Source organism: Osmerus mordax, chromosome 27, assembly GCF_038355195.1.
Source record: "Osmerus mordax isolate fOsmMor3 chromosome 27, fOsmMor3.pri, whole genome shotgun sequence".
In the NCBI taxonomy this organism is placed as follows: Eukaryota; Metazoa; Chordata; class Actinopteri; order Osmeriformes; family Osmeridae; genus Osmerus; species Osmerus mordax.
Window position 1 is genome coordinate 9070554 of NC_090076.1, and position 24283 is coordinate 9094836.

Here is a 24283-nt window from a genome sequence, read left to right on the forward strand (position 1 = left end):
CTTCCTGTTGAGATGATATATATAGAATGATCAGCTTTTCTTGGTCTTACTGGACTTGCCTCAATTAACGATGGTTTTAGCTTTTATTCTTTGTTGTAGTTTTTGTTTTTGTAGGGTTTTGTTTTCACTTTGAGGATTATGTGACGTGACATCATTTTTCCTCTTTTTTGATTTATACAATGTTTATATTTACTATAAATACAATAACATACCAACTATTTAGGTATTGTGAATAGAGAGAATGAGTACACCTGATGTTTTGGTTTGAAATTTCTTTTTCGTAACATTTTTTAATAGTCTCGTCGTGTAACCTCTTTATAATGGGCCTTTTAGGTTGTGTACATAAACTTCTGTTTTACTCTGTTCATTCATATCATACACAGTCAATGTGCAAAGTTCCCACTCATGAATAAAGAGAAGGAAATTACTGCTTTTCTGTCTACTTTCTTAGTAATCCAACCCCCTCAAGATATTTTGGTGGGCAAGAATAAGTCATAAAAACTCAACGTTCAGAAAAATTCCTCTATAGGCCTTTAAAGCCCTCTGACTAACATGAAATGCACTGTACAGTACAGTATCTTTCCATAAGTTTCAGTCTATGCCTCAGAAACACCGGAAACTGTTTAACTTTAGTCGCCCATACTGCCTCCTAGCTCCCAAAGGCCTGTCAGAACACGTCACACAGTAAATCATTACATTCCCTAATTGAGGAATCATGCAAAAGTCTTATTAGAGGGGCTAATTATGTACTTGGGATACTTTTCTCTACGGCAAGTCTGATGGGGCTTTTGTCTGGCACACAAACTTCTTGCTGAACGCCCTCTTTGTGGATTCACTTTGAGGTGCTGCATCAGACAAGAAGGCAGGCCGGCAGGCAAGCAGACAGACAGACAGACACTCAAAGCCTTCACACATTCAAAACGCAGCCGTCTTACAAATACCGCCTCTATTACTTGTCTGGGTCAATTTATCACACACACACAGATGTATGAAAAACGGGCCTATGCCGGGACACAAAACACACACACACTCATTTGACTTCCACTGTCTCTGACACCAGCAAGCTTTTCCAGTATTATTCCACGTCAAAAGCATCTACATTCCACATCTACTTCCAACTCGGTGAGCAATCGTTTCTCAACCAGCAGACTCAGACTGGGGCGTGGCCTGACCCATACCGTCTCACTGAAGTGAGGTTCGGTTGGGACCAAACGGAATCTAGCATGTTTAGCTTATATTTATTTTTCCTGCGAAGGGCCAATTGTCTAGATGTGTCACATAAGAAATGCTAACAGCCCTTCCAATAGGTGTGTCTGCACTCAACCGCACCTCACTACACCACACCACACCAAGGGTAGTCTTTTGACATAGAGGAAGTTCTGTACTCCGTCAGACCTAAAATAGTTATTTGGAAGTTGGTTTCAAGTTAGATCTGCTGTGACAAAGTGCATGTTGGGTCCAAATGCCTATACAACAGCACTAGGAGTGACATTATGAAGTTCAGTCAAACTAACCACTAAAACCTACCGAAATAACGAATGGATAACATTAAAATTGTAACATTAACTTGTATGGTGCTTCATTTACCTATTTTTGATAACATTTGTCAATTTTTTTGTTAACAATGTTTAAATATAGGCTACTCAACTCAAAACGTGATTTACTAACAGGTAAGCCTTTTAAGAGCAGGCCTAGTGAGGATGAGTCACACAGCCTCTCCATGGAGAAGATGTCTTTTTTATCTGTTTGCATTGCACCCTGACCGGAAATACAGACGTTTTACACAGTAGTAAATCGTTAAGTCAAGTTAAAAGATGCAGATTCAGTAATTGCGAAGAAGAAAAAAGCGTTAGAAATTTTGCTGGGTCTGATTCCATAATAAACATTATTTCATACTAACATAACATATCGTTTGTTTAAAAATACGTCCACAGACAGTTTAAAAAAAGGTCAACATTCTACTGCTTAGGTTTTGGTTCCCTCTTGTGGCTGAATGTAATATGTGTACTACAGTACCACTCTTGCCAACGGGGGCGCTAACGATCGCGGAAGTGAAACGATCCGATTCCGCAGCCAGTGCTGCTGCAGAGCTGACTCGTTGATCATAGAGGAAGCTAAAAGACAGCTCGTTAGAGAACTCGACTCGTTTGGCCGTATTATTTTACACATAAAATCACAAGGTGAAAGTTACTTAGCATAATGTCGAAGAACACAGTATCTGATCGTTTCAGGAAAGTAGACGTAGATGAATACGACGAGAACAAATTTGTCGACGAGGATGATGGAGGGGAAAACCAACTTGGTCCTGACGAGACGGAGGTTGATTCATTGATTAGACAATATCCTTTTCATGATGAGGCCATCTATCTATTTAGCCGGTATATTAGCAAGATAGTTATTTAAGCCTTGCACAACATGTTTTGTTATCTGCTGCAATATACTAGTTAGCTTGGAACTGTCAATTATGAATGCAGCTGCATTTTCGGGGTGTGGTGGGTTAGCGTGTAGCTAATGCACCTAGCTATGAAGTTAGTTTGCTGGAGAGCAACTCATTTTGTGTGTTTAGCCAAAATAATCTTAAATTCCTATAATGTGTCAACAATTGTATCACAGAACATGTTTCCGGGTGCTATTGGGAGGTAGTGTAATTGTTGCACCCGATGACAAGTTATTTGCAAATTAGATCTAATAAGGGTAAGTGCATTATCAAGAAATATTGCAAAGTTGTGGCTATGTTTTACTTGCAGACGAACCTTAGACCATCTTTGTGTACTTTTCAAAGTTCTGTACCTTGGGCTCATCACTGTCCAGACTTGTCTGACAGCCACATTCCAAAGATAACCGCCCGTGCAACTCCCCTGAAAGGCAGGGTACAATTCCTTTTCCGTCTAGCGAACTAGCAAGACTGTTCCATGCATATAATTAGCAGAAGGAACCATTCAGACAACCTTTCAACCATCAGAGAAAAACTGTGGGCTGACTGACAGAAGCTGGGGGTGCCAAATCAGGAAGTGTAGTTTGACACCATATAAGTCTTTTGAAGAACTAATCGTTTTCCAGAATTTGGTGTGTCAAGACTTTGCAGTGCAGTGTGTATTGCAGACTGCATAAGCTATGTGTTTCACCAAACACATCTAGGAAATGGGATTTGATCTATTTTCTAGAATATTTAGACTTCCTGGTGTGTAGGTATTCAGGTCTGTTCCCTGTTAGTTTGTCCTGACCCTCAGTGCACAGGGAACCTAATGGATGCGTTGCAAGCCGTGCTGAAGAACCCGCCAATCAACACAAAGAACCAGAACGTCAAGGTTAGTCAACAAAACCACTAGGAAGTGAACACTTACTTTAGACCAGTGGTTTTCAACCCTCTGCCCTGCATGTTTCAGATGTTTCTCTCTTCCAACACACCTGATGCGTTATTTAGCTCATAACGACCCCTTCATTTGAATCAGGTGTGTTGGAGCAGGGAAACATTAAAACATGCAGGGTAAGGGGTCCCTGAAGACCAGGGTTGAGAACCATGGATTTTTACAAATATTGCCACCTCTGCAACTTATAAAACACATCTGTTGCTAAACATATGGCTAAGGGATGGGTACTGCTCATAAGTAGAGCATTTGACTGCACATCAAGAGGTAGCAGGTTCAAGTTCCCCCCTGTGCTTTGGAAAGAGCGTCTGCTAAACAAATACATTATTCCTAAATTCCTCTCTGACTTTGCGTTGTCTTGTCCTAAGAATTTTAGTGCCCAGTCTGACCCTGTGTTGTTCTGTGCATCTGACAATAAAAGACTTGAACTTGAACTTGAAATTGACTTATTTATGTTATTTATGCGTAACTTCTTAAATTTCCGTGTACGTAGGCTAGTTTGTTGTTGACATTCTCCTTCTGCCTGTTTGTCTGTGTCCTGTTTTGTTCCATGGGTTGACCTGACGGTTCTGTGGACTAGGATCGTGCTGAGGGCCTGGTACTGAAAGTTCTCAGTGCTTTTAAGAGCAGTGACATCGAGAAGGGGGTCCAGTCTCTGGACAAGAACGGCGTGGACCTGCTTATGAAGTACATCTACAAAGGATTTGAGAACCCGTCAGAGAACAGCAGTGCTGTACTGCTGCAGTGGCATGAAAAGGTAAACTCTCTCTCTCTCTCTCTCTCTCTCTCTCTCTCTCTCTCTCTCTCTCTCTCTGTGTCGCCTTCTCTCTCTGTGTCTCTCTCTCGAAGCCTACACACATCAACAACCGAGATGCTAAATCAGAATTGTTTTTCATTGCCATGTAAGTTAACACAAACACAGAATTTACTGTGGCAGACTGAATTAACAGACAAAACAGGGCGCACCGACCGGCCGAGGCTGCCATCATCAACGCCGTCTTGGATCAACCCAGAATTGATAGAAGTTGTTTTTAATGAAGTCATCTTGTCTCTTCCTATTTCAAGGCGCTCTCTGCGGGCGGAGTGGGCTGCATCGTCCGCGTTCTCACTGCCAGGAAGACGGTGTAGCCGAACTCATGAAGAAGAACACAACAAAAGAGCACACACCACGTCACACCGGGAAATTTGTCTGGGACAGAGTCAAACAGACGTCACTGTTCACACAGTGCAGCGCAGGAACTCCCAACCACCTGCCACTGACATCTCTGTCCCACTGTCTACACACACACACACACACACACACACACACACACACACACACACACACACACACACACACACATACACACACACACCTTACATGCAAAACAGTGTACGCACCTCCTTCACAAAAACTGTAGTTGAACATGCTGTATTGGCATTGTTTTAAGCCTTTTCTACTTTACTTCCCTTTTACACACATCCTAACACATTTTTATTTAGCTAATTCACTCTACTTTTCTCAGGACAGTCTCCTATCAGACGATAGTCTTTACTCTTCTCGTAGTTTTGAATTATAACTCAGTTTTTTTTTGCTTTTAAGATGCATAGATTTATTGAGGGGGAAAGTGTGAATCCCAGAAAATCCCTGTCTGACCTTGGCAGTGGTGACTCCTGAAAAGCACAGTCCCAGATGGAGCAGGGTGGATTTAAAAGGTGGGGGGGGCAGTTACCAACAGGGGTCTATCCTCCATTTATCCATCCATCCTTCCTGTCTAGGGATTATTTCCCCCAGAGCAACATAGTCTATGCCTCACTAACAGCTTTCTTATAATCCCACTCCTTAATTCCTTTCCCACCCACACCTAATGGCCATTATCTTGCTCTGTGCTATTGCAGCCTGAAAGACCTCTCCCCCTTTTTTAAACGGGCATCGCCAGATAGTATTGTGCTTGTCCTCGTCCCTTATTATCTGAAAAGATTCTGCGTCCGGCATTTAGATTGACTTTCCCCTCTGAGGTCGGTCGCTTTGCAAACAGATGTGACACAAAGGAATCTCAGACATGTTATTCAGTTTACTTACAAGGTTTTACCTTGGAAACTAATCGTTGCCAGTATCTGCATGATCCCTCAATTATCTTGATGTTTTCTGAATCACAGTCTTGCGTGTTATCCTCTGTTGAAGGCACACTTGAGTTGGTGTCTCCCAGTCTTTTCTGCCTCGTCAGGTGGACTGCATTTGTTGCCAAAATTTTGTTTTTCCTGAAAGTGTGGGTCTGAGTTTTGTGAAGTGAAACGGCAGTTTGTGTTTACAGGTGACATCGCTGCTTTCATGATTTGTGTCAACTTCTGTGGGGACACAAAGTCCAGCCACAAAAAAATTGTCCAATGTGAGACAAAAAAAAGAATTTTGATAAAAAATTATAAATGCAAATTATGTTTCTCTTGACACACTTTAATCAGTGGCCATAAATCCCAAGTCCCACTTTTAATATAACATTTTCGTGCTATTTTAGATTTTAATCATTTCATTTGTGGCTATATATCCAGACATTAGGAAACATATTTCTAATGCAGTAATGTTTGATGGTCTTCCGACCAAGTGCAAAAACTCAACAAAACCTACCAAACTGGTGTAAAAACTGCCTTACTCAATGTCTTTTTTATGTTAGTGCTTAATAAAGATGTATATGAAAGACAGTCTTTTAGTTTTGATTGTATATTTGTCCCATTTTTTTTTTTTTTTTTTATAAAAAAAAAAGAATACAGTACAATATGGCAATACATAAGAAAACACTTATATACAAATCATAAAAATAGAATACACCTTGGTAACTTACTATGCGTGAACCAGTTAACAGAGCCATACATATGTCTTTAGATTGACAACATTGCTTTTTAATGACCAAAACAAGAGAGACAGACAAGTGAAATGGCGAGTGTTGTTTATCCAGGGGTTGAGACTGATTTAATGGGAGATTACCTGAGGTGGGTGAGAGTTTGACAAGAAAAAGATCTTGAGTCTTCAAAAGCTTCCGATTAAATGAAACAAATCTATCCTCTGATGTCGTCACGCTATTCAGGCGACCAACCAACCAGAAAAGAGCTGAGCCAAGGAGGGAACCGCCCCTTTTTCCATATTCAAGCACTTCCCAAATAAGTTAATAGGTAGATGTAAATATAGGCTAGCTATTCGTGTTGCTTTCTTTACCACAGTGAGAGTAAGAAGAGAGGGGAGCCTACATTCAGGCCAACTGGTTCTGAAGAGACAGTCTAAAGGAACAGTCTGGGCTGGCCCTAGATATCTGTACACACTATGGCAGACCTAACATGTCAGGGTTGACCGGGTCAACAATTGTACCCTCAAAGAAAAGAACCATTAATGTGTATGTTAAACATTTTCACAGATGAATCCTCTTTCCTTTGCCGTGAACTGAAATGACCAGAATTTCGAAAACGGGCAGGCATTTCAAGATTATCGTCTGTGAGTAATATCAAAAGTCATGGTGTTAATTGTAAAAACCATACATTTGGAAACATTTGTCCAAAATATACATATCTGGTTCTTTGCCGGCCAATCAAAGGTCTTGATTGTGTCACATGACTTGGGTGTGCCTCAGGGCCCAGTGCTCAGTCCCTCCTCAGTCTGTCTCCGGCTTCGCAGTGCTGTCCTCTCAGCCGTCCTCCCTCACTAATTCAGATGCTCCTCCAACTGTCAATCTGAATCTGTTCCTTTTGTCCACCCACTCCCTTCCTGACCTTGCTTACCCAAGCCTGTGTTTCTATCAAGGACATTTCTGTATACACGGGTCCATTGTCATTTGGTTGTTTTGTGATGTAGCATGTTCCTGATATGTTCAAATGACTTCTGAGTTGTCTAGGGTTCAACTCATCCCAAGTCCTTTACGTGGCCGACCACACACACACACACATCACGCACACGCTCTCTCTCTCTCTCTCTCTCAGTGGCGGGCGTGCACAGAGGTCACGACCTTTCGCCCCCCCTAAACCCCCTTTTTCCTCCGCGTCCGTTAAAGTGCTCTCAGTAAGGGTAGGCAGACACGGCGATGTAGACGATGAAGGTGGTCTGGTACTCGATGCCCCCGTCGGGGCTGTAGGACAGAGCCCGCACCTTCATGCGGTAGGTGTGGGGTTCTCGCAGCGCCCGCGTGGTGAACAGCACCCCCTTGAGGTTCTCGTCGCGGAGGGCGAAGGGCAGGGTGGCGTCCTCGTCGACCGCCAGGAAGGTGGTGCGCGGGTGGATCACGCCGTCCTGAGTGTACGCCACCAGGCGGATCAGGTCCTGATTGGCCGCAATGCCAAAGGGGAGGGACAACAGCTTGTATTCCAGTGCGTACGGGCTCAAGGCACACTCCAGGTCATTGGGAGGGCAGTTTTTCAAACAGAACCTGTAACGACAATGGGAAACTTAAAATCGTAGTACTTAATGTACTGACATCTTTCAGAAGATGCTATTGGATACTTGGGGTTGTTTGTTTACCCTGTGACAGGGTCTCTCTGGTAGTTGGGTGGACAGGGAGTGTCGATGCACTGGTAACTTCCTCTCATGTTGAAGCACATTCGGTTGGTTCCACACTGGATACTCTGTTCCAGACACTCATCAATATCTGAGGAGAAACATGTTTTTTATGGATGGACAAACGAGTACGACACCGACAAGACTCTTAAGGAACAAACACTCAAAACACAAAGGAAAAAAACACTTCAAAGTGAGACAATTTTTTTTGCTATATCTAGATGGAATTCTTGAATGAATTGACAGATAAAAAGTCATAGAGTATTTGAAGTGCGATGAGTACCGTGGCAGGTCTTGCCGTTGGTCATGAGGCGGTAACCAGCAGGACAAAGACAGCGGTAACTTCCCGGAGTGTTCATACACTCGTGCTGACACGCGTCCCTCACCTCACACTCGTTTATATCTGTTTACACACACACACACAAATAGAAATCCTCCATTAAACCCACACTCAGACCCCCGAGTTGACCACATACAAACCAAAGCACCGCCACGCATGCGGTCAGAACGACTCCACTCAGTCCCTGACTCCGCCCCCTTCCACTCCACCCCCACCTCCTCCATAGTTACCTCGGCAACGCCCACGCCCGGCCTCGTACCCCTGAGGACAGGCGAGGCGAGGCCGTGGAGGCGGGGCCGGGGGCGGGGTCTCCCTGCGAGTACGTAACCTATAGCGCCCCCCACTGGCAGTGTAGGAGTGGTAGTTCTGGGAGGCTAGGCTGTGGTACTGCTGCTGGAAGGAACGGCGCTCCGGGGAGGGCTGGGAGCCGCGGTAGCCGTACGAGAAGCTCTCGTAGCTGGGCAGCCTCTCCAGCCTCTCCAGCCCCGCGCAGGACTTGCCGTCCCCCAGCAGGTGGCGCCCTGGCGGGCAGGTGCACTTGAAGCTGCCGAGGGTGTTGACGCACTGGTGGGCGCAGGGCTGGGGCGGCTGCTCGCACTCATTAATGTCTGCCCCCGTCACAAGGAGACGCAGCAGCGAGGGAGGGGAGGAGGAGGAGAGGTGGAGGAGGAGGAGAGGAAAGGAGAGGAAGAGGGGGGAGGGGGAGGAGGAGAGGAGGAGGAGGAGGAGAGGAAAGGAGAGGAAGAGGGGGGAGGGGGAGGAGGAGAGGTGGAGGAGGAGGAGAGGAAAGGAGAGGAAGAGGGGGGAGGGGGAGGAGGAGAGGTGGAGGAGGAGGAGAGGAAAGGAGAGGAAGAGGGGGGAGGGGGAGGAGGAGAGGAGGAGGAGGAGAGAAGGAGGAAGAGAGGAAGAGGAGGAGGGGGAGAGGAAGTGGAGGAGGCGAGGAGGAGGAGAGCAGGATGGATGAAGAGATGAAGGAAGGGTTCAAAGAGTAGTTTGAGATGAAGATGAGGAAGAGGTGAACATTTCAGGCGGGAAACAGATGGGAGATGGGGATGAGAGAGAGAAGGGGATATGTCAATGACCCCACTGCATGGCAATACATATTCAAGTCCTTAAGGCAGAAATGTATTGTGGCTCAATGCAAGTGCTCTGTCTACATATTTATATTTGAATGAGAGAATAAGCTTCCCATACCAAACACTAGAGCTTGCATTGAACCAAACTGATGAATAAAGAATTTGGCAATCAGTATTTCATACAAAATACCAAATAAAATTGAATTGCAACAATATTGACATTTCTTTTGGGGGGATTTCAGACATCAAGGTCCAGTGTTAACGATGTCACAGGGGTGTCACAGTGAACGGGTGCCGTTACAATGCATAGCAACCATAGGAGTTCAAAGGTCAAAGGACAGGAAGTCAAAGGTGAAAGGACAGGAAGTAAAAGGTCAGAGAGTGAAGGACAGAGCCGGGACAGGGGGCGGAGGAGCTGCCGCTGGTCTTGTGACAGGAGCACGAGCAAAACCATTTCCAGTCCGAACGCCCACCTGACCCCTGACCTCCTCAGTCTCGTGTCTACATGACTACCCCATGACGTCCAGGCCGGGGCTGAGCCTAGGAGCGTCCTCCAGTGTTGCTCTGCCCCCCCAGAGCTCCTCCCCCTTCGTCTCTGTGACGGCGACGAGGTTAGCACTGCTTTAGTGATGTCAGCAAGCAGGGTGATGTCACAGAGTGTTGTCACTGCGTGATGTCACAGCTGAGCGAGAAGGCTGGGGCGGGGGGGGGGAAGCTTTGAACGAGAGACACAGCGGGAGAGAGCAGGAGAGCGAGAGAGAGAGGGAGAGAGTTCTGCCGGAAGCTGCTGCCAGAAGCAAGGCGGTTGGGGTGGAGGGCTGGGAAGGGGATGGGGGGGGGAGGTACGTACCCACACAGGGGCGCCCCACCCCCTGGGAGCGGTACCCCCGCGGGCAGGTGCAGTGGTAGCTCCCTCGGCTGTTCTCACAGATCTGGTTGTATCTGCACTGGTGGGTCCCATCCTGGCACTCGTCGATGTCTAGAGCAGGAACGGAGAACAGCCACACTCACCATCGACGTATTCCTCTATCCACACAACATCAACCATCGAGTTCCACCACTACCGGTTCTAGAGAAACCCGAAAAACACGGCTTTGAACTTGTGGCGTTTAAAGGTTTGCCCCGGGTGGCACTCACCCACGCATGTCCCGTTGCCGCCCTTGGTCATGCCCGCGGGGCACAGGTCGATGCAGGTGTACCCACCCCTGGTGTTCTTACACTGCTGGTCCGTACGACACACCCTCTGCCTGCACTCGTTTATGTCTGGAGAAAGAGAGGGAGAGAGAGAGAGAGAGAGACAGAGAGAGAGAGCAGGAGAGAGAAAGGAAGGGTGAAATTCAAAGAGATGCAGAATGAACAGAGTGACAGAGGACCATGTCAGGGTTCAGAGGTTAGGGTTGGGTTAGGGTTGGAGGCATGTTGCATCAGCAGAGAGGCTGGTTTGGTGTGTCACCTATACACCGTCTGTTCCTCAGCTGGAACCCGGGCTCACAGGCACAGCGGTAGCTACCGACCGTGTTCAGACAGTGCTGGTTACACAGGTTAGGCTCCTGGCACTCGTTCACATCTGAAAACAACCGTCATCGATCTGTCACACATCCACGTACGGTATGTCACATGACACGTGAGTTCATCTGTGGTTTTGTGTGCGAGCGTGGAGAAGGGGAGGGGCTGGGTAACCTTGGCAACTCATCCCGTCGGCCGTCCTCCTGAAGCCCCGCCCACAGCGCGTCACACAGCGGTACGAGCCGATGGTGTTCTCACACTCCTGCCCGTCGTGGCACATGTGGCCTCCCAGCGCACACTCGTCAATATCTGGAGAGAGAGGGAGACGTCAGACACCTGCTGTGTTCCAGGTACTGTGTGTGTATGTGTGAGAGTCTGGGTGTGTGTGAGTCTGTGTGTGTGTGTGAGAGAGAGAGAGTCTGGGTGTGTGTGAGTCTGTGTGTGTGTGTGTGTGTGAGAGTCTTTGTGTGTGTGTGTGTTGGCGCTAACCCTGGCAGGTCCTCCCGTCAGCTGAGATGGTGAGCCCGTCAGGACAGGAGCAGTAGTAGGTAGCGATGGCGTTGTGACAGGTGTGAGAGCACGGCTGACCCACCTCGCACTCATCCTCATCTTCATCAGCAACAGAGGAACACAGCACGGTTAGAGAGACAGAGAGACAGAGAGAGAGACAAAGAGAGACAGAGAGACAAAGAGAGAGAGACAGAGAGACAGAGAGAGAGAGAGAGAGAGAGAGAGAGAGAGAGAGACTCACCTGCACAGTATGGCCCAGCAGGATCCAAACTGAAGCCATTAGGACACTGGTTACTACGATCTCCTGAATAAAATAAGAACACACGCCATTACATACCAACACAGAGAAACAGAGCGAGGGAAGGAAAAGAGAGAAAGACAGGAGGACTGCAGATAAAAGAACACACAGATCACACGACAGAGAGAGGAGAGAGAGAAAGAAGCATGATTCTGGTATTCCTCTGGTATTCCTCACCCTTGGTAATGCTGGCCTGGATCTTGTACTCCAGCACCTCCTCCAGGGGCCGGTATTGAGCGCTGATGGCCGAGGCGTGCAGAGTCTGCACCAGGTAGGGCATCTTGCCCCTGGAGGCCTCGTAGGTGATGGTGTGGTTCCAGGAGTAGGGCACGGTCTCCTGGTCCACGCTGAACATGCGGGTGGAGAGAGCATACAGCCTCCCTGGACCTGTCTGGATGTAGTCCTCCGTATAGTCCTGGACAGGAAGTACACACATCGACAGCTTATCAACCTCAATATGTTCACTTGAATCATTTTAGGCTTTCAAGGGAGTTGGAAGTTGTATTCTGAGATGCATGTTAGGGTGTAGTCGGGTGGCTGAGCGGTTAGGGAATCGGGCTAGTAATCTGAAGGTTGCCAGTTTGTTTCCCGGCAAAATAACGTTGTGTCCTTGGGCAAGGCACTTCACCCTACTTGCCTCGGGGGGAATGTCCCTGTACTTACTGTAAGTCGCTCTGGATAAGAGCGTCCGCTAAATGACTAAATGTAAATGTGTTGTTCTACAAGTCAATGCCCTCAACATCCAGATTAGTTATACGAGCTAAATACTGTCAAGAAGAAACCAAGCTCTCACAAGCTACAGGACAGGGAGGAGTTTCCTCAGTGTAGTGCTGTGTGGGCGGAGCTGTGGCGTGCCTTTATGCTGATGTCAGCGTGAGAGGGAAGCTGCAGAATGTGGCCGTTCAACACGATGTCCAATAGGAGCGCTCCGTCCAGGTCCAGCCCCCGGGCAACGTGGGTCATCCTCAGAATCTCACCTGTGGAGGAGAGAGAGAAACGTTTTAACTGGAACACACACACACACACACACACAGGTCCAGACCCACTCTCTCTCACCTGTGGCAAACTCCACCTGTGTCTCTCGTCTGAACACGCCTCCCGTGAGGGTGTAGCCGTTGGCCGCCTCCCCCACCTCATGCGCCGTCGTCCAATAGATGGGGTTCAGGATGGAGATGAGTTTCCTCATAGCAGGACCTAGGCTCAAAAGGTCATAGGTCAGGAGTTGTATCGATGACCCAATGATTCACAGCGTTGTTTCTCCATGGTGTATCTGGTGGTTCAAATCAAGGATCACCCCCTGTGAGTGTAATGAGCTGTCCTGACACTGACCTAGCGTCCGGGGTACATTTGATACGGTGGCCTGGATCACCCTGCCTCCGGACTGGTCGTCGGATATGGTGGCGTTGAGGATGGCGATGCCGAACTCGATGTCGTTGATGTTTCCTATGATGCTGCCTCGGGCTGTCTGCGGGCCGTCTGGGAGAGAGGGAGGCATGCTCAGATCAGGTACACACTCGTGAAAACAATATTATACTTCCATCTGATTCAAGTGGATTAAATGAGACAACTGTACAATTGGACACACACACACGCACACACTCTCACACTCTTTCTCTCACACACACACACTCCAGACCCCCTACCTGGACAGGCCTGGAGGTTGCACCTGGCCAGCTGGTTTGAGTCTCCCGGACAGGAACGGCCCCCGTTGCTAGGCGACGGGTTGTTGCAGACCCTGACTCTGGTTCTCTCTCCGCCCCGACAGGAGGCAGAACACTGACCCCAGGCCAGCCACGCCCCCCAGTTACCGTCCACTGGGAGAAAACCGAAATAAATAAATGGTGGAATTACAGAAATATTTATTTTCTATATAAATCTGAAATCCTCTCACCCACACACACCGTCCCCCCCCCCCCCCCCCCCTCTCTCTCTCTCTCTCTCTCTCTCTCCCTCTCTCTCTGCGTACCTGGGCAGGTGTCTGTGCTGCACCTCTGTATCTGGGAGTCTGCCCCTGCGCATGCTCGGCCCCCATTGGCCGGTCTGGGGTTGTCACATGTCCTGAAGCGCCTCGTCTGGCCGCCATCGCACGTCCTGCTGCAGCTGCCCCAGCTGCTCCACGGGCTCCAGCTACCATGAACTGAGGAGGGGGGAGGGAGAGAGAGAGAGAGAGAGAGAGAGAGAGGAAGTGACAGAGAGAGGGGGGGAGAGAGAGAGAGAGAGAGAGAGAGAGAGAGAGAGAGAGAGAGAGAGAGAGAGAGGAAGTGACAGAGAGAGGGGGGAAGTGAGAGAGAGAGAGAGAGAGAGAGAGGAAGTGAGAGAGAGAGAGCAAGTGAGAGAGAGTGAGGGGGGAGAGGGAGGAAGTGAAAGAGCAAGAGTTTTTGCTTACAGTAGGTATACACAAAAGACCCCGTTATGACATCATCCTACAGTAGATTCCAGCTGCAGCCCAGACTGTGTACGCTCTCACAGCATGGGGCAGGGGGCACTGAGGGGTGGACTCACTGGGGCAGGGGGCCCTGAGGGGTGAACTCACTGGGGCAGGGGGCACGGAGGGGTGAACTCACTGGGGCAGGGGGCCCTGAGGGGTGAACTCACTGGGGCAGAGGGCCCTCAGGGGTGAACTCACTGGGGCAGGGGGCCCTCAGGGGTGAACTCACTGGGGCAGGGGTCACTGTTGCAGAAGTCTATGTGCACGTCGTTCCCCTCGCACTGCCTCCCCCCGTGCAGGGGGGCGGGGCTTGCACAGAGGCGGGTCCTCTGCCTGGTCCCGCCTCCACACGACACGCTGCAGGCTCCCCAGCTCACCCACGACGACCACTTCCCATCCACTAGGGGGCAGGAGAGAGAGGAAAGGAGTCAAGCACGTTCACTAGCCCCTTCTGTTTCCACAATAATAATTGTAATAATTAATAAATAATAATTTATAACTCACTCTACATTCTGAATCTCAGAGTGCCACAGTAAATAGTAAAACATTGTTAAAAACAATACAATAATGCCACTAACAACTATTAATTATGTACAGAATTATTCATGGTCTATGGTCATATAAGAATTAGGCTGTGTAAGAATCTAATCATCCTGGAGGTGGAGCAGTGCCTGTGCCCCTGGCTCTCCCCCCTGGCTCTCCCCCCTGGCTCTCCCCCCTGGCTCTCCCCCCTGGCTCTCCCCCCTGGCTGTCCTCCTCACCGGGGCAGGATCTCTCCCTGCAGACCTGGGTCTGGGTGTCTGGGCCCTGGCACCGCGGCCCGTCGAACGTGGGCGGGGGGTTGTTACACAACCGCAGCCTCGTCTGCACGCCCTTACCGCACGTCTCACTGCACGGGCTCCACGGCAACCAGGAGCCCCAGTTACCCACCACTGAGGGAGACACACAGGCAGACACGATCAGGTTGACGCACAACGGTGAAGAAAAGTATATTTCCGTGTGAATGTACGAGCTGTGATGAAGGTGCGTTCGGCAGGTCAGGGGGGTTCTCACCGGGGCAGGGCCGGACGCTGCACATGATGGCCTCCACAGCCGGGCCCTCGCAGGGTCTGCCCCCGTGCTGTGCCGAGGGGGTACTGCAGGCCCGCACCCTGGTCCTGTTCCCCTGGCCGCAGGCGCGAGAACACTCCTCCCACGACGACCACTCGGACCAGTTACCGTCCACTACACACACACACACACACACACACACATAGGGCACCTTGTAAGGCCACTGGACGTTTCTCACGGTGCCGTGTGTGAGTTGCGTGTCCTCTCCTACCTGGACAGGGTTTTCCCTGACAGCTGCTCGTCTGCGTGTCTGGACCCGCACAGTGGCGCCCCCCGTTGGCGGGGAGGGGGCTGTTACACTGCCTCTGCCTCCTCTGGGCTCCCACCCCACAGGACACGCTGCACTGGCCCCACTTCGTCCACTCTGAGAGGCCCCCGTGCACTGGAACGCACACACAGCAAAGGTGTGTCATAACACGGGTATACTTCATCATCAGAAATACAGTACAAGTCAAAAGTTTGGACACATGGGAAAATGTGTCCAAACTTTTGACTGGTACTGTATTTTTAATAAATGTTCTATCAAAGTATTTATACATATATAAATATATATATATATATATATATATATATATATATAAGTGCCTTGTGGATTCTAACAGTCATTCTACAAGGAAATGGGCATTCTGTCTGGCTTCAAAGTGGGCTCATTCTCTGGTACAGACAGAGCCTCACCTTGCACGTTGACAGGATGACAGTGACCCACCTTGCACGGTGACGGTGACCCTGACCAGCACGGAGCCCAGCAGGTTCCTGGCCACGCACTCGTACTCCCCGGTGTCCTCCCTCTGGGCGCTGCTCAGCAGCAGGGAGCCGGCGTCCAGGACGAGCCGGCGCTCGCTGGCCAGCAGGGGGCGCCCCTGCCGGGACCACTCGATGACGGGCCTGGGCTCCCCCTCCGCCTGGCAGTCGAGGAGCAGAGGGGAGCCAGCGTCCACGGTGGTGTCCACCGGCTCCACGGTGATGGAGGGAGCGCCTGGGATGAGGGAGGGGCGGGGTTAATACAGACTGGAGGTGGTGGTGAGGTGGGGGGGTTGTTTGATAGGTATATCTAGCCAGTGAACATTAACTGTGTGCAACTCATAACGTAGATGCTATTTACGGTACAAAGTCTAACATAGGTACAGGATGAGTGGGGTATTTTCAACCTTTCAAAACGTTTTTCCATATTTTTTTGTCAACCTTTCTAGACTTTTTTTAGAAACGTTTTTTTTTCTCCAAAATATGTTTTAGCAGCCTTTTAAAAAATATATAGTTTTACACCTTTAAACCTTTTTTTCAAAACTTCCCCCCCCCAAACAAATGTCACACACACAGTGAAAGGAGAGGGGAGAGTAGGAGAGGGGAGAGGAGAAGGCCCTGTTAGCACACACTCACTCTGCAGGGTGAGAGTAACGCTCCTCTCCACCTCGCCCGCTACGTTCGTGGCCACACACATGTAGTTCCCCGCATCCTCACCCTGGAGGAAAACACAGAAGAACAGCTGGAGGAACACACAGAAGAACAGCTGGAGGAACACACAGAAGAACAGCTGGAGGAACACACAGAAGAACAGCATCGCACCCACACACAGGACAGAAAAAACCTTTCTCTAACAGACTTCAGTGGCACAACTAGTTACAAATAAAACATATACATGTACAATTCAACATCAAACAGGCACCGCTTAGCCAACCTAGTGGCTAAGCATACGTGCTCAGAGACTATGCTTAACATTCAGTAACTCCAGCCCCAGTGGACGAAAACATGTTCCCTTGTGGCAGACGCTTTGTTCTCAGCGTTGCTATGTGACCGTTACCACGGTGCCGTAGATGGCCAGAGAGCCGTTGTGGAGCTGGCGGATGCGGTTGCTGATCTGGACGTGGACGCCCTTCTTGGTCCACTGGATGGAGGGCGGGGGGTCGCCCCGAACCTCGCAGTTCAGGATGGCGTTGCCCCCCAGCGGCTCGATGCGGTTGGAGTTGGAGTCCCCGTCGATGATGGGGGGCTCTGGACACACACAGACATACACACACACACACACACATGGGAGAGCGTCAAGTCGATTCGATTACTCGACGCACGTCCTCGTTCTCTGTCGCAGGAAGTGAGGTCACACCTTTGACGTAAACAAAGCCCAGAGACTTGATGGAGCCCACGCTGTTCTCTGCCACGCAGGAGTAGGTCCCTGAGTCGTCCTTGCTCACGCGCTCCACGACCAGCTCGCTGTGCCCGTTCACATGGTCGTAGTGAGCTGCAGGGGCAAAGAAAAGTTATTACAAAAATTACAAAACAAAGCTAGAAAGAGTTGAGACGTAGCTATCATGCTCGAGCTAATCAGTACCACGTTTGTGTGATAATATAAGATCACTGTATAAGAGTAGCAAAGAGGTTGTAAGAATAGACAAGTAGTTCTGTCTTGGTGTAGGTGGTCTGGGCGCTCCTGAATTTCCCGTTGAGGTAAACTCAGTTCCATCTAACCTACCTGGTATGATGTTGTTGTTGAAGGCCCAGGTGATGGTGGGCGGGGGGGTGCCAGTGGCAGCACAGGCCAGCAGGAGGCGCTCTCCCTTGTTGAGGGCCACGTCCTCCAGGAGCCGGCTGAAGGCAGGGTGGGTGTGGATCTGCAGGGCCACCGTACGGCTGTCCTGACCCACCACGTTGGAGGCGACGCAGGTGTAGCTGCCTGCGTCGCTGGGCTGAGACGGCAGGTGGAGGAGGGTGGGGAGAGGGATGGTGGCGAGAGACAGAAGTAATGATCCACATAGATCTTTTATTTTATTTTGACACCATATAATGTTTTTACTGCACGTAACACACAACATACTACTCTTCTTACATTTACATTTAGTCATTTAGCAGACGCTCTTATCCAGAGCGACTTACAGTAAGTACAGGGACATTCTCCCCGAGGCAAGTAGGGCAAAGTGCCTTGCCCAAGGACACAACGTCATTTGGCATGGCCGGGAATCGAACTGGCAACCTTCTGATTACTAGCCCACTTCCCTAACCGCTTAGCCACCTGACTCCCTGACTTCTTAAGCTGGTTGGCCCTTTCTAACCACAACACAGGGAAGATCCTTGGGCAGACGTTCCCTGGGTTGTCCCTCCACACGCAGACCGAGAGTGGCCCCGGGGAGAGCAGTCACCTGGGCGATGTCGATGACCAGCTCTCCAGAGGGCAGGATGGTGTACTCTCCAGCGCTGTCGCTCAGGACCACGCCCTCCTTCTCCCAGGACAGGCTGGGGGGGGGGGACCCCGTCCGCCGCACACGACAGCTGGGCCTGGGTGTTCTCCACCACCGACACCTCCGCCTCCCCTCCACGGATGGAGGGAGGGACTGAAGTAGGGGAGGGAGGGAGGGAGGGAGAGGGAGAGAGAGAGAGAAGGAGGGAGGGAGGGAGGGAGGGAGAGGGAGAGAGAGAGAGAGAGAAGGAGGGAGGGAGGGAGGAAAGGTGGGAGGGAGGAAAGGTAGGAGGGAGGGACAGATGTCAGTGCAGTGGAAGAGACAGACTTACTATAAAGAATACTTTGAAGCTAAATATCCACAGTGACGAAGCAGGCAGTACAGGAAGTATCGAATGCAAAACCATGGGACTTGTAGTCTTTTTTTCCTCTGTAGTTGTCTGAAGGGTGGACAAACTCACTCTGCACAGTGAGGCTCATCACCAGGCTGGCGGTGCCCGCGGCGTTGGCAGCGGTGCAGGTGTACCTGCCCGTGTCGCTGGGCTGGGCGAAGGCGATCTGCAGAGCCGCAGAGCTCAGCACCCGCTGACGCAGAGACTCCGCCAGGGGCTGGCCGTCCTTGTGCCAGGCCACCGTGGGCAGGGGGGAGCCCTCCGCCTGGCACTGCAGGGTGACAGAGGTGTCCAGGGGCACCAGGTAGCTCTGGGTCAGGGACCTGATCACTGGAGGGACTGCAGGGAGGAAGTAGGGCGAGATGGATGAGACACAATCGAACTGGACCCGAGTGAATGAACGCCATGAAAAGGAGGTTGTGTTGGACCTACCCTGAACCCGGAGCTTAGTCTTGGCCAGGGCGGTGCCCGCGGGGTTCTGGGCCACACACATGTAGCTGCCTGAGTCTGACACGGAGGCCTTGGAGATCTGGAGGGCTCCTGTGGGCAGCACTGTGAACGATCCGACTGGGACACAGAGGGGCAGGCAGGTTGGTTTACAGTGGTGGGTCTGATGTTGTACTGTGTTTGTCTACTAATATAGACACACACATACACACTCTGACACTCCCCCAACACACACACACACACGTCCACACACACACGTCCACACACACACACACACGTCCACACACACACACATCCACACACACACACGTCCACACACACACACACACACACATCCACATACACGTCCACACACACACACACGTCCACACACACACACACACACGTCCACACACACACACACACACAGCCTACTCTTGGTCTGGATGCTGACGCCCTCCTTCTGCCAGGTGATGGAGGGCGGAGGGGAGCCCGTGGCCCTGCAGGGCAGCGTGACGGGGCTGTTCAGGATGACGTCCAGGGTGGGCGGCTGGGCCTGGATCACTGGCACCTCTGAACACAACAGCAGGGACATGACAACCAGAACGGACATGACAACCAGAACGGACATGACAACCAGAACGGACTATCCCCTTGTGTTGCTGTGCTGTATCAACAACACTCGTTTCAGACATCCCAGAGGGAGATATATTTAACATTCGGATGAGATATTATAGATGAATAGAGACGTATGTGTGTGTAAATAGCCTATGCCTATCAAAACCACTTCCTGAATACAGCAGTGAGCAGTGATTGGCTGGTCCCGCGTGCGAGCGCCAGCTTCGGGAGCAGTGATTGGCTTCGGGAGCGAGCGACCCACCCTGCACGGTGAGGGTGACGTGGCGCGTGGCGGACCCCGCCTCGTTCTTGGCGACGCAGGAGTAACGACCCGAGTGTCTCAGTTCAGCCGACGTGATCTCTACTGAACCTGCACGTAGAGAGGGCCGTATCAGAGGGATGTGTGTGTGTGTGTGTGTGTGTGTGTGTGTGTGTGAGGTGTCTCCTACCTGAGGCAGGATGCTGAAGCCCTCCCCCTGCTTGGGAAGTTTCACCCCCCTTCTGCTCCAGGTGAGCTCAGGCTCGGGCACTCCGGCCGCAGTACACGCTATGACCACCGGGGACAGTCTGCTCACCACCAGCTCTGTGGCCTCGTCGCTATGGAGGGAGGACTGCAGGGACAGGTTGGACACAGGACACAGGTGAGACACGTCCGCGGAGCTGAGGCGGGTCGTTTGTGATGACGCCAGGCGGTGTGTGGTGGCCTGTCTCTTTCCTCACCCTGGACGGTGAGCTCCACGGCTCTGGAGACTTCTCCCGCCTCGTTCGAAACCGCGCACTCGTACACGGCCGTGTCCTCCAGCGTGGGCGCCATGACAACCAGGGAGCCTGACGACAGCAGCCTGGTGGTGAGGGGAGGGAAGGAGGAACTTGGTTAAGTAAAGTGAGTTGGCTTTTTACGAACTGGGATGTTCTGTAAAGGCCCGTTGGTCAAGAGGTAGACATGGGAGAGACCTGAACATGTTCTGGTTCTGGTCCGTGTTGAGCGGGCGACCGTTCTTGCTCCAGGCGACGCTGGGCTTGGGGATGCCCGTGGCCTCACAGGAGAGGGTGGTCTGGACGTTTACCGTCACCGTGAGGTTGGTGGGACCGTCGGCGACGGAGGGGGAACTGGGAACACCAGGGGAAGATTCTACAACACCACATTTGTAGACATTCAACAGACACCTTCATCTAAAGAGACAGAGAAAATGGACGTGGAAAGCTCAGAAGTGGTGGAGGAGAGAGGGGAGAGAGACAGAGAGAAGTGGTGGAGGAGAGAGGGGAGAGAGACAGAGAGAGGTGGTGGAGGAGAGAGGAGAGAGAGACAGAGAGAAGTGGTGGAGGAGAGAGGGGAGAGAGACAGAGAGAGGTGGTGGAGGAGAGAGGAGAGAGAGACAGAGAGAAGTGGTGGAGGAGAGAGGGGAGAGAGACAGAGAGAAGTGGTGGAGGAGAGAGGAGAGAGAGACAGAGAGGTGGTGGAGGAGAGAGGGGAGAGAGACAGAGAGAGGTGGTGGAGGAGAGAGGAGAGAGAGACAGAGAGGTGGTGGAGGAGAGAGGAGAGAGAGACAGAGAGGTGGTGGAGGAGAGAGGGGAGAGAGACAGAGAGAGGTGATGGCAGCTGTGTGTGAAGTGGCTGGTCGTACCATACACCTCCAGGTCCACCCTCTTGCGCTGGGTCCCTGCCTGGTTGGTTGCCATGCACAGGTAACGTCCTGTGTCCGGCACCTGGCCTGCTGGATGTGGAGGGACCCGTCCTCGGAGAACGTGTATCTGATCGGGAGGGGAAACAGCGACAACAAGAACCGATGAAAGTCACGTAAACGCTGTGTAAACGAATAGAAACTCAAAACTTCAAACCCTGGATGTGAAGCCCCTGTGTGAAAGAGGTGTGACATCATCACTGTGCATCGCGGGCTGACCTGGGGTTGGTTCCCGCCAGCACGGCGCCGTGTTTTCTCCATGTGACCCTGGGGGCGGGCACCCCGGCAACGATGCACTCCAGCACTACAGACTGGTCTACGAGGACCGACACGGTCAGGGGCCCGTCCTGAATGGTAGGGGCCACTGGATGGACAGAGAGAGAGAGAGAGAGACAGGCAGACACACAGAGAGAGAGAGAGAGAGAGAGAGAGAGAGAGAGAGAGAGAGAGAGAGAGAGACAGAGAGAGAGAGAGACATAGAGAGAGACAGAGAGAGAGAGAGACATAGAGAGAGAGAGAGAGAGAGAGAGACAGAGAGAGACAGAGAGAGAGAGATCCGTTACATCCAACACCGTAAACGACATTTGGAAGCTCTGAGTGAGCATGCAGTCAGGCTGTGTGCTGTGCAGTACCGTTGACAGCCAGGTAAACTGGCGGGTGGTCTGGCCAGCGATGTTGCTGGCGACGCAGGTGTACTGGGCTCCGTCTGCCAGCTCAGCGCTGTTGATCTGCAGGTAACGCCCACTGGACACCACACGCACGCGAGGAGAGGCCTACGGAGGCCCGGGAGGGACAATCCTAACTATCAACTCAACGTCCACACTTTCTTTAATACTAAACTGTATCCACACGCATCCTAACACACACATGCAGGGATGTTTACCTTAACGGCTGTCCGTCTTTGAGCCAGGTAAGGGTGGGGGGGCGGGACCGCGTCGGACTTGCACTCCAGGGTCACCTGTCTGTTCTGCAGGACCGACACGTTCTGAGGAGAACTCTCCCCGGCGATGTTAGGGGGAACTGGGACAGATACACCGAGGGTCATCCCTCCGTTCAAAGAGACGTCGAGGTTGAACTTTTCGGCGTTGGTCGTTAAACTACATTACCCACCATGCACGCGGACCAGGAACTCCTTGTCATCGTCTCCCGCAGGACTGCTGGCCAGACAGGTGTACCTCCCTGTGTCCTCCACCTGGGAGAGACAGAGAGAGAGAGAGAGAGAGAGAGAGAGACAGAGAGAGAGAGAGAGAGAGAAGAGAGAGAGAGAGAGAGAGGAGAGAGAGAGGAGAGAGAGAGAGAGAGAGAGAGGAGAGAGAGGAGAGAAGAGAGAGAGAGAGAGAGAACAAGGAAGCATGTGAGGAGGGATAGAAGTAGGAACAAGAGAGAGGGTGAGAAACAGGAAGTAAAGGAGAGAGGAGACAGGCCTTGTCCCTGGGGTGGTCCCGTGCCCTCTCACCCTGGGCGGAGGCCACCCGGAGCACCTGGCCCCCCCGGAGGAGGCGCATGCTGTCCGTCTGGGGGAGGGGCCTGCCGTCCTTCATCCAGGTGAGGCTGGGGGCTGGGATCCCCGTGGCCTCACACAGCAGCTCCAGCACCTGGTTCACCACCACCGACACCTCCGCCGCCACGCCCGAACCCGAGACACGAGGAGGGTCTGTCAGGGGAAGGAGAGGTCAGAGAGGAGAGGTCACACACACACACACTTATTAACATAATTATATCTAAGGCTGCATCCCAAAGGCTGCCCCCCTCCTACAATTTAGAACTCGACCCTTCACCCCCAGGCTACGACAGCCACGCTCACCGAACACTTTGAGGTTTGAAGTGGCGGCTGGCCTGGCCAGCAGTGTTGTTAGCCAGGCAGGTGTAGCGGCCCGTGTGGTTGACCCTGGCGTGGGCAATCTGGAGGGTGCTCCCCAGGTTGAGGAGGCCGAGGCTGGGGTCGGGGATGAGGCCGACCCCCTCTCTCAGCCAGGACATGGTGGGGGCGGGGGTCCCGTCAGCGATGCACACCAGCGACGCGAGGTCCCCCCGCACCACCGTCACCTCCCCGTGCTTCCTGCTCCGTCCAGGCTGGGAGGAACTGGAGGGGGGAAGAGGCAGGATGTGACATCACAAAGACCTGCTTAATTTGTCTAAAGAAGAGTGTGTTGTGTTCCAGTTAAACAGGGGTGTATGGTGTTGAGGTTGTTCCAGTAACATATATAGATACTGATTTATTTTAGTTACCATGGACCTGGAGGTTATAGTGTTTGTTGTCGACTCCTGCCCTGTTCGACGCCATACATGTGTAGGAGCCACCATCAGACACCTGAGATCGGCTGATCCTGTCAGGAACAGAAATGAAAAAAATATAAAAAATGCTTTTCCCCAGAGTTGTAAAAGAGAGTCTGAAGCTGGTTCCCTTGTGACCCCTGACCCCTGACCCTGCAGTACCTGAGCACCTGCCCGGCGGAGAGCAGGCGGAGGTGGGAGGAGACTGGGAGGGGGAGGCCGTTCCTCAGCCAGGTGAGCTGGGGGGGAGGGGAGCCCGTGGCCACACACTCCAGGCTGACGGAACTGTCTAGAACTGTGGTCAACTCCTCGCCCTTCGCCCCATTTCCACCAATCACAGGAGGGACTGGAGAGAGAGAGAGTGATAGAGAGAGAGAGAGATAGATTTGTAAATATATAATTGATTATAATAAAAAAACTAATTATTAAATATTTTTACATGCGAAGACTTATCGTAATTCATTCACACATATAACACATAAACCTTATCCAACAGATGTTTTTACGTGATACGTCACATTGTGCTTGTGCTTGATGACCCTACGAGAGAGACGGTCTGCCCAGCTCACCGTA

At 51.3% G+C, this 24283-nt stretch overlaps 2 protein-coding genes across 2 annotated transcripts in view; one reads left to right on the plus strand and one right to left on the minus strand.

Moving 5' to 3' along the window:
• Positions 1–2078: 2078 nt before the first annotated feature.
• On the plus strand, positions 2079–6047 carry arpc5b (actin related protein 2/3 complex, subunit 5B). Its single transcript, XM_067230291.1, has 4 exons — positions 2079–2339; positions 3236–3308; positions 3949–4125; positions 4434–6047. Exons 1-4 carry the CDS (start codon positions 2200–2202, stop codon positions 4494–4496), a joined length of 453 nt encoding a protein of 150 aa, XP_067086392.1. The 5' UTR covers positions 2079–2199; the 3' UTR covers positions 4497–6047.
• Positions 6048–7389: 1342 nt separating this feature from the next.
• Positions 7390–24283, minus strand: part of hmcn1 (hemicentin 1) — a 68414-nt gene continuing 51520 nt past the window's right edge. Inside the window, exons 57-97 of the mRNA XM_067230229.1 lie at positions 23873–24056; positions 23248–23519; positions 22893–23090; positions 22320–22456; positions 22069–22209; positions 21656–21783; positions 21462–21506; positions 20709–20864; positions 20482–20596; positions 20204–20365; positions 20017–20062; positions 19572–19709; positions 19143–19277; positions 18731–19049; positions 18194–18374; positions 17617–17830; positions 17251–17385; positions 16951–17141; positions 16530–16683; positions 15859–16128; positions 15364–15534; positions 15096–15266; positions 14804–14974; positions 14241–14442; positions 14117–14146; positions 13581–13723; positions 13258–13428; positions 12944–13090; positions 12671–12808; positions 12470–12591; positions 11792–12029; positions 11558–11620; positions 11296–11415; positions 10981–11115; positions 10754–10867; positions 10438–10563; positions 10151–10279; positions 8455–8832; positions 8168–8287; positions 7849–7975; positions 7390–7756 (exon numbers count right to left, since the gene is read on the minus strand). Of these exons, the coding sequence (XP_067086330.1) occupies positions 7390–7756; positions 7849–7975; positions 8168–8287; positions 8455–8832; positions 10151–10279; positions 10438–10563; positions 10754–10867; positions 10981–11115; positions 11296–11415; positions 11558–11620; positions 11792–12029; positions 12470–12591; positions 12671–12808; positions 12944–13090; positions 13258–13428; positions 13581–13723; positions 14117–14146; positions 14241–14442; positions 14804–14974; positions 15096–15266; positions 15364–15534; positions 15859–16128; positions 16530–16683; positions 16951–17141; positions 17251–17385; positions 17617–17830; positions 18194–18374; positions 18731–19049; positions 19143–19277; positions 19572–19709; positions 20017–20062; positions 20204–20365; positions 20482–20596; positions 20709–20864; positions 21462–21506; positions 21656–21783; positions 22069–22209; positions 22320–22456; positions 22893–23090; positions 23248–23519; positions 23873–24056 (6704 nt within the window). The remainder of the gene's footprint in view (positions 7757–7848; positions 7976–8167; positions 8288–8454; positions 8833–10150; positions 10280–10437; positions 10564–10753; positions 10868–10980; positions 11116–11295; positions 11416–11557; positions 11621–11791; positions 12030–12469; positions 12592–12670; positions 12809–12943; positions 13091–13257; positions 13429–13580; positions 13724–14116; positions 14147–14240; positions 14443–14803; positions 14975–15095; positions 15267–15363; positions 15535–15858; positions 16129–16529; positions 16684–16950; positions 17142–17250; positions 17386–17616; positions 17831–18193; positions 18375–18730; positions 19050–19142; positions 19278–19571; positions 19710–20016; positions 20063–20203; positions 20366–20481; positions 20597–20708; positions 20865–21461; positions 21507–21655; positions 21784–22068; positions 22210–22319; positions 22457–22892; positions 23091–23247; positions 23520–23872; positions 24057–24283) is intronic.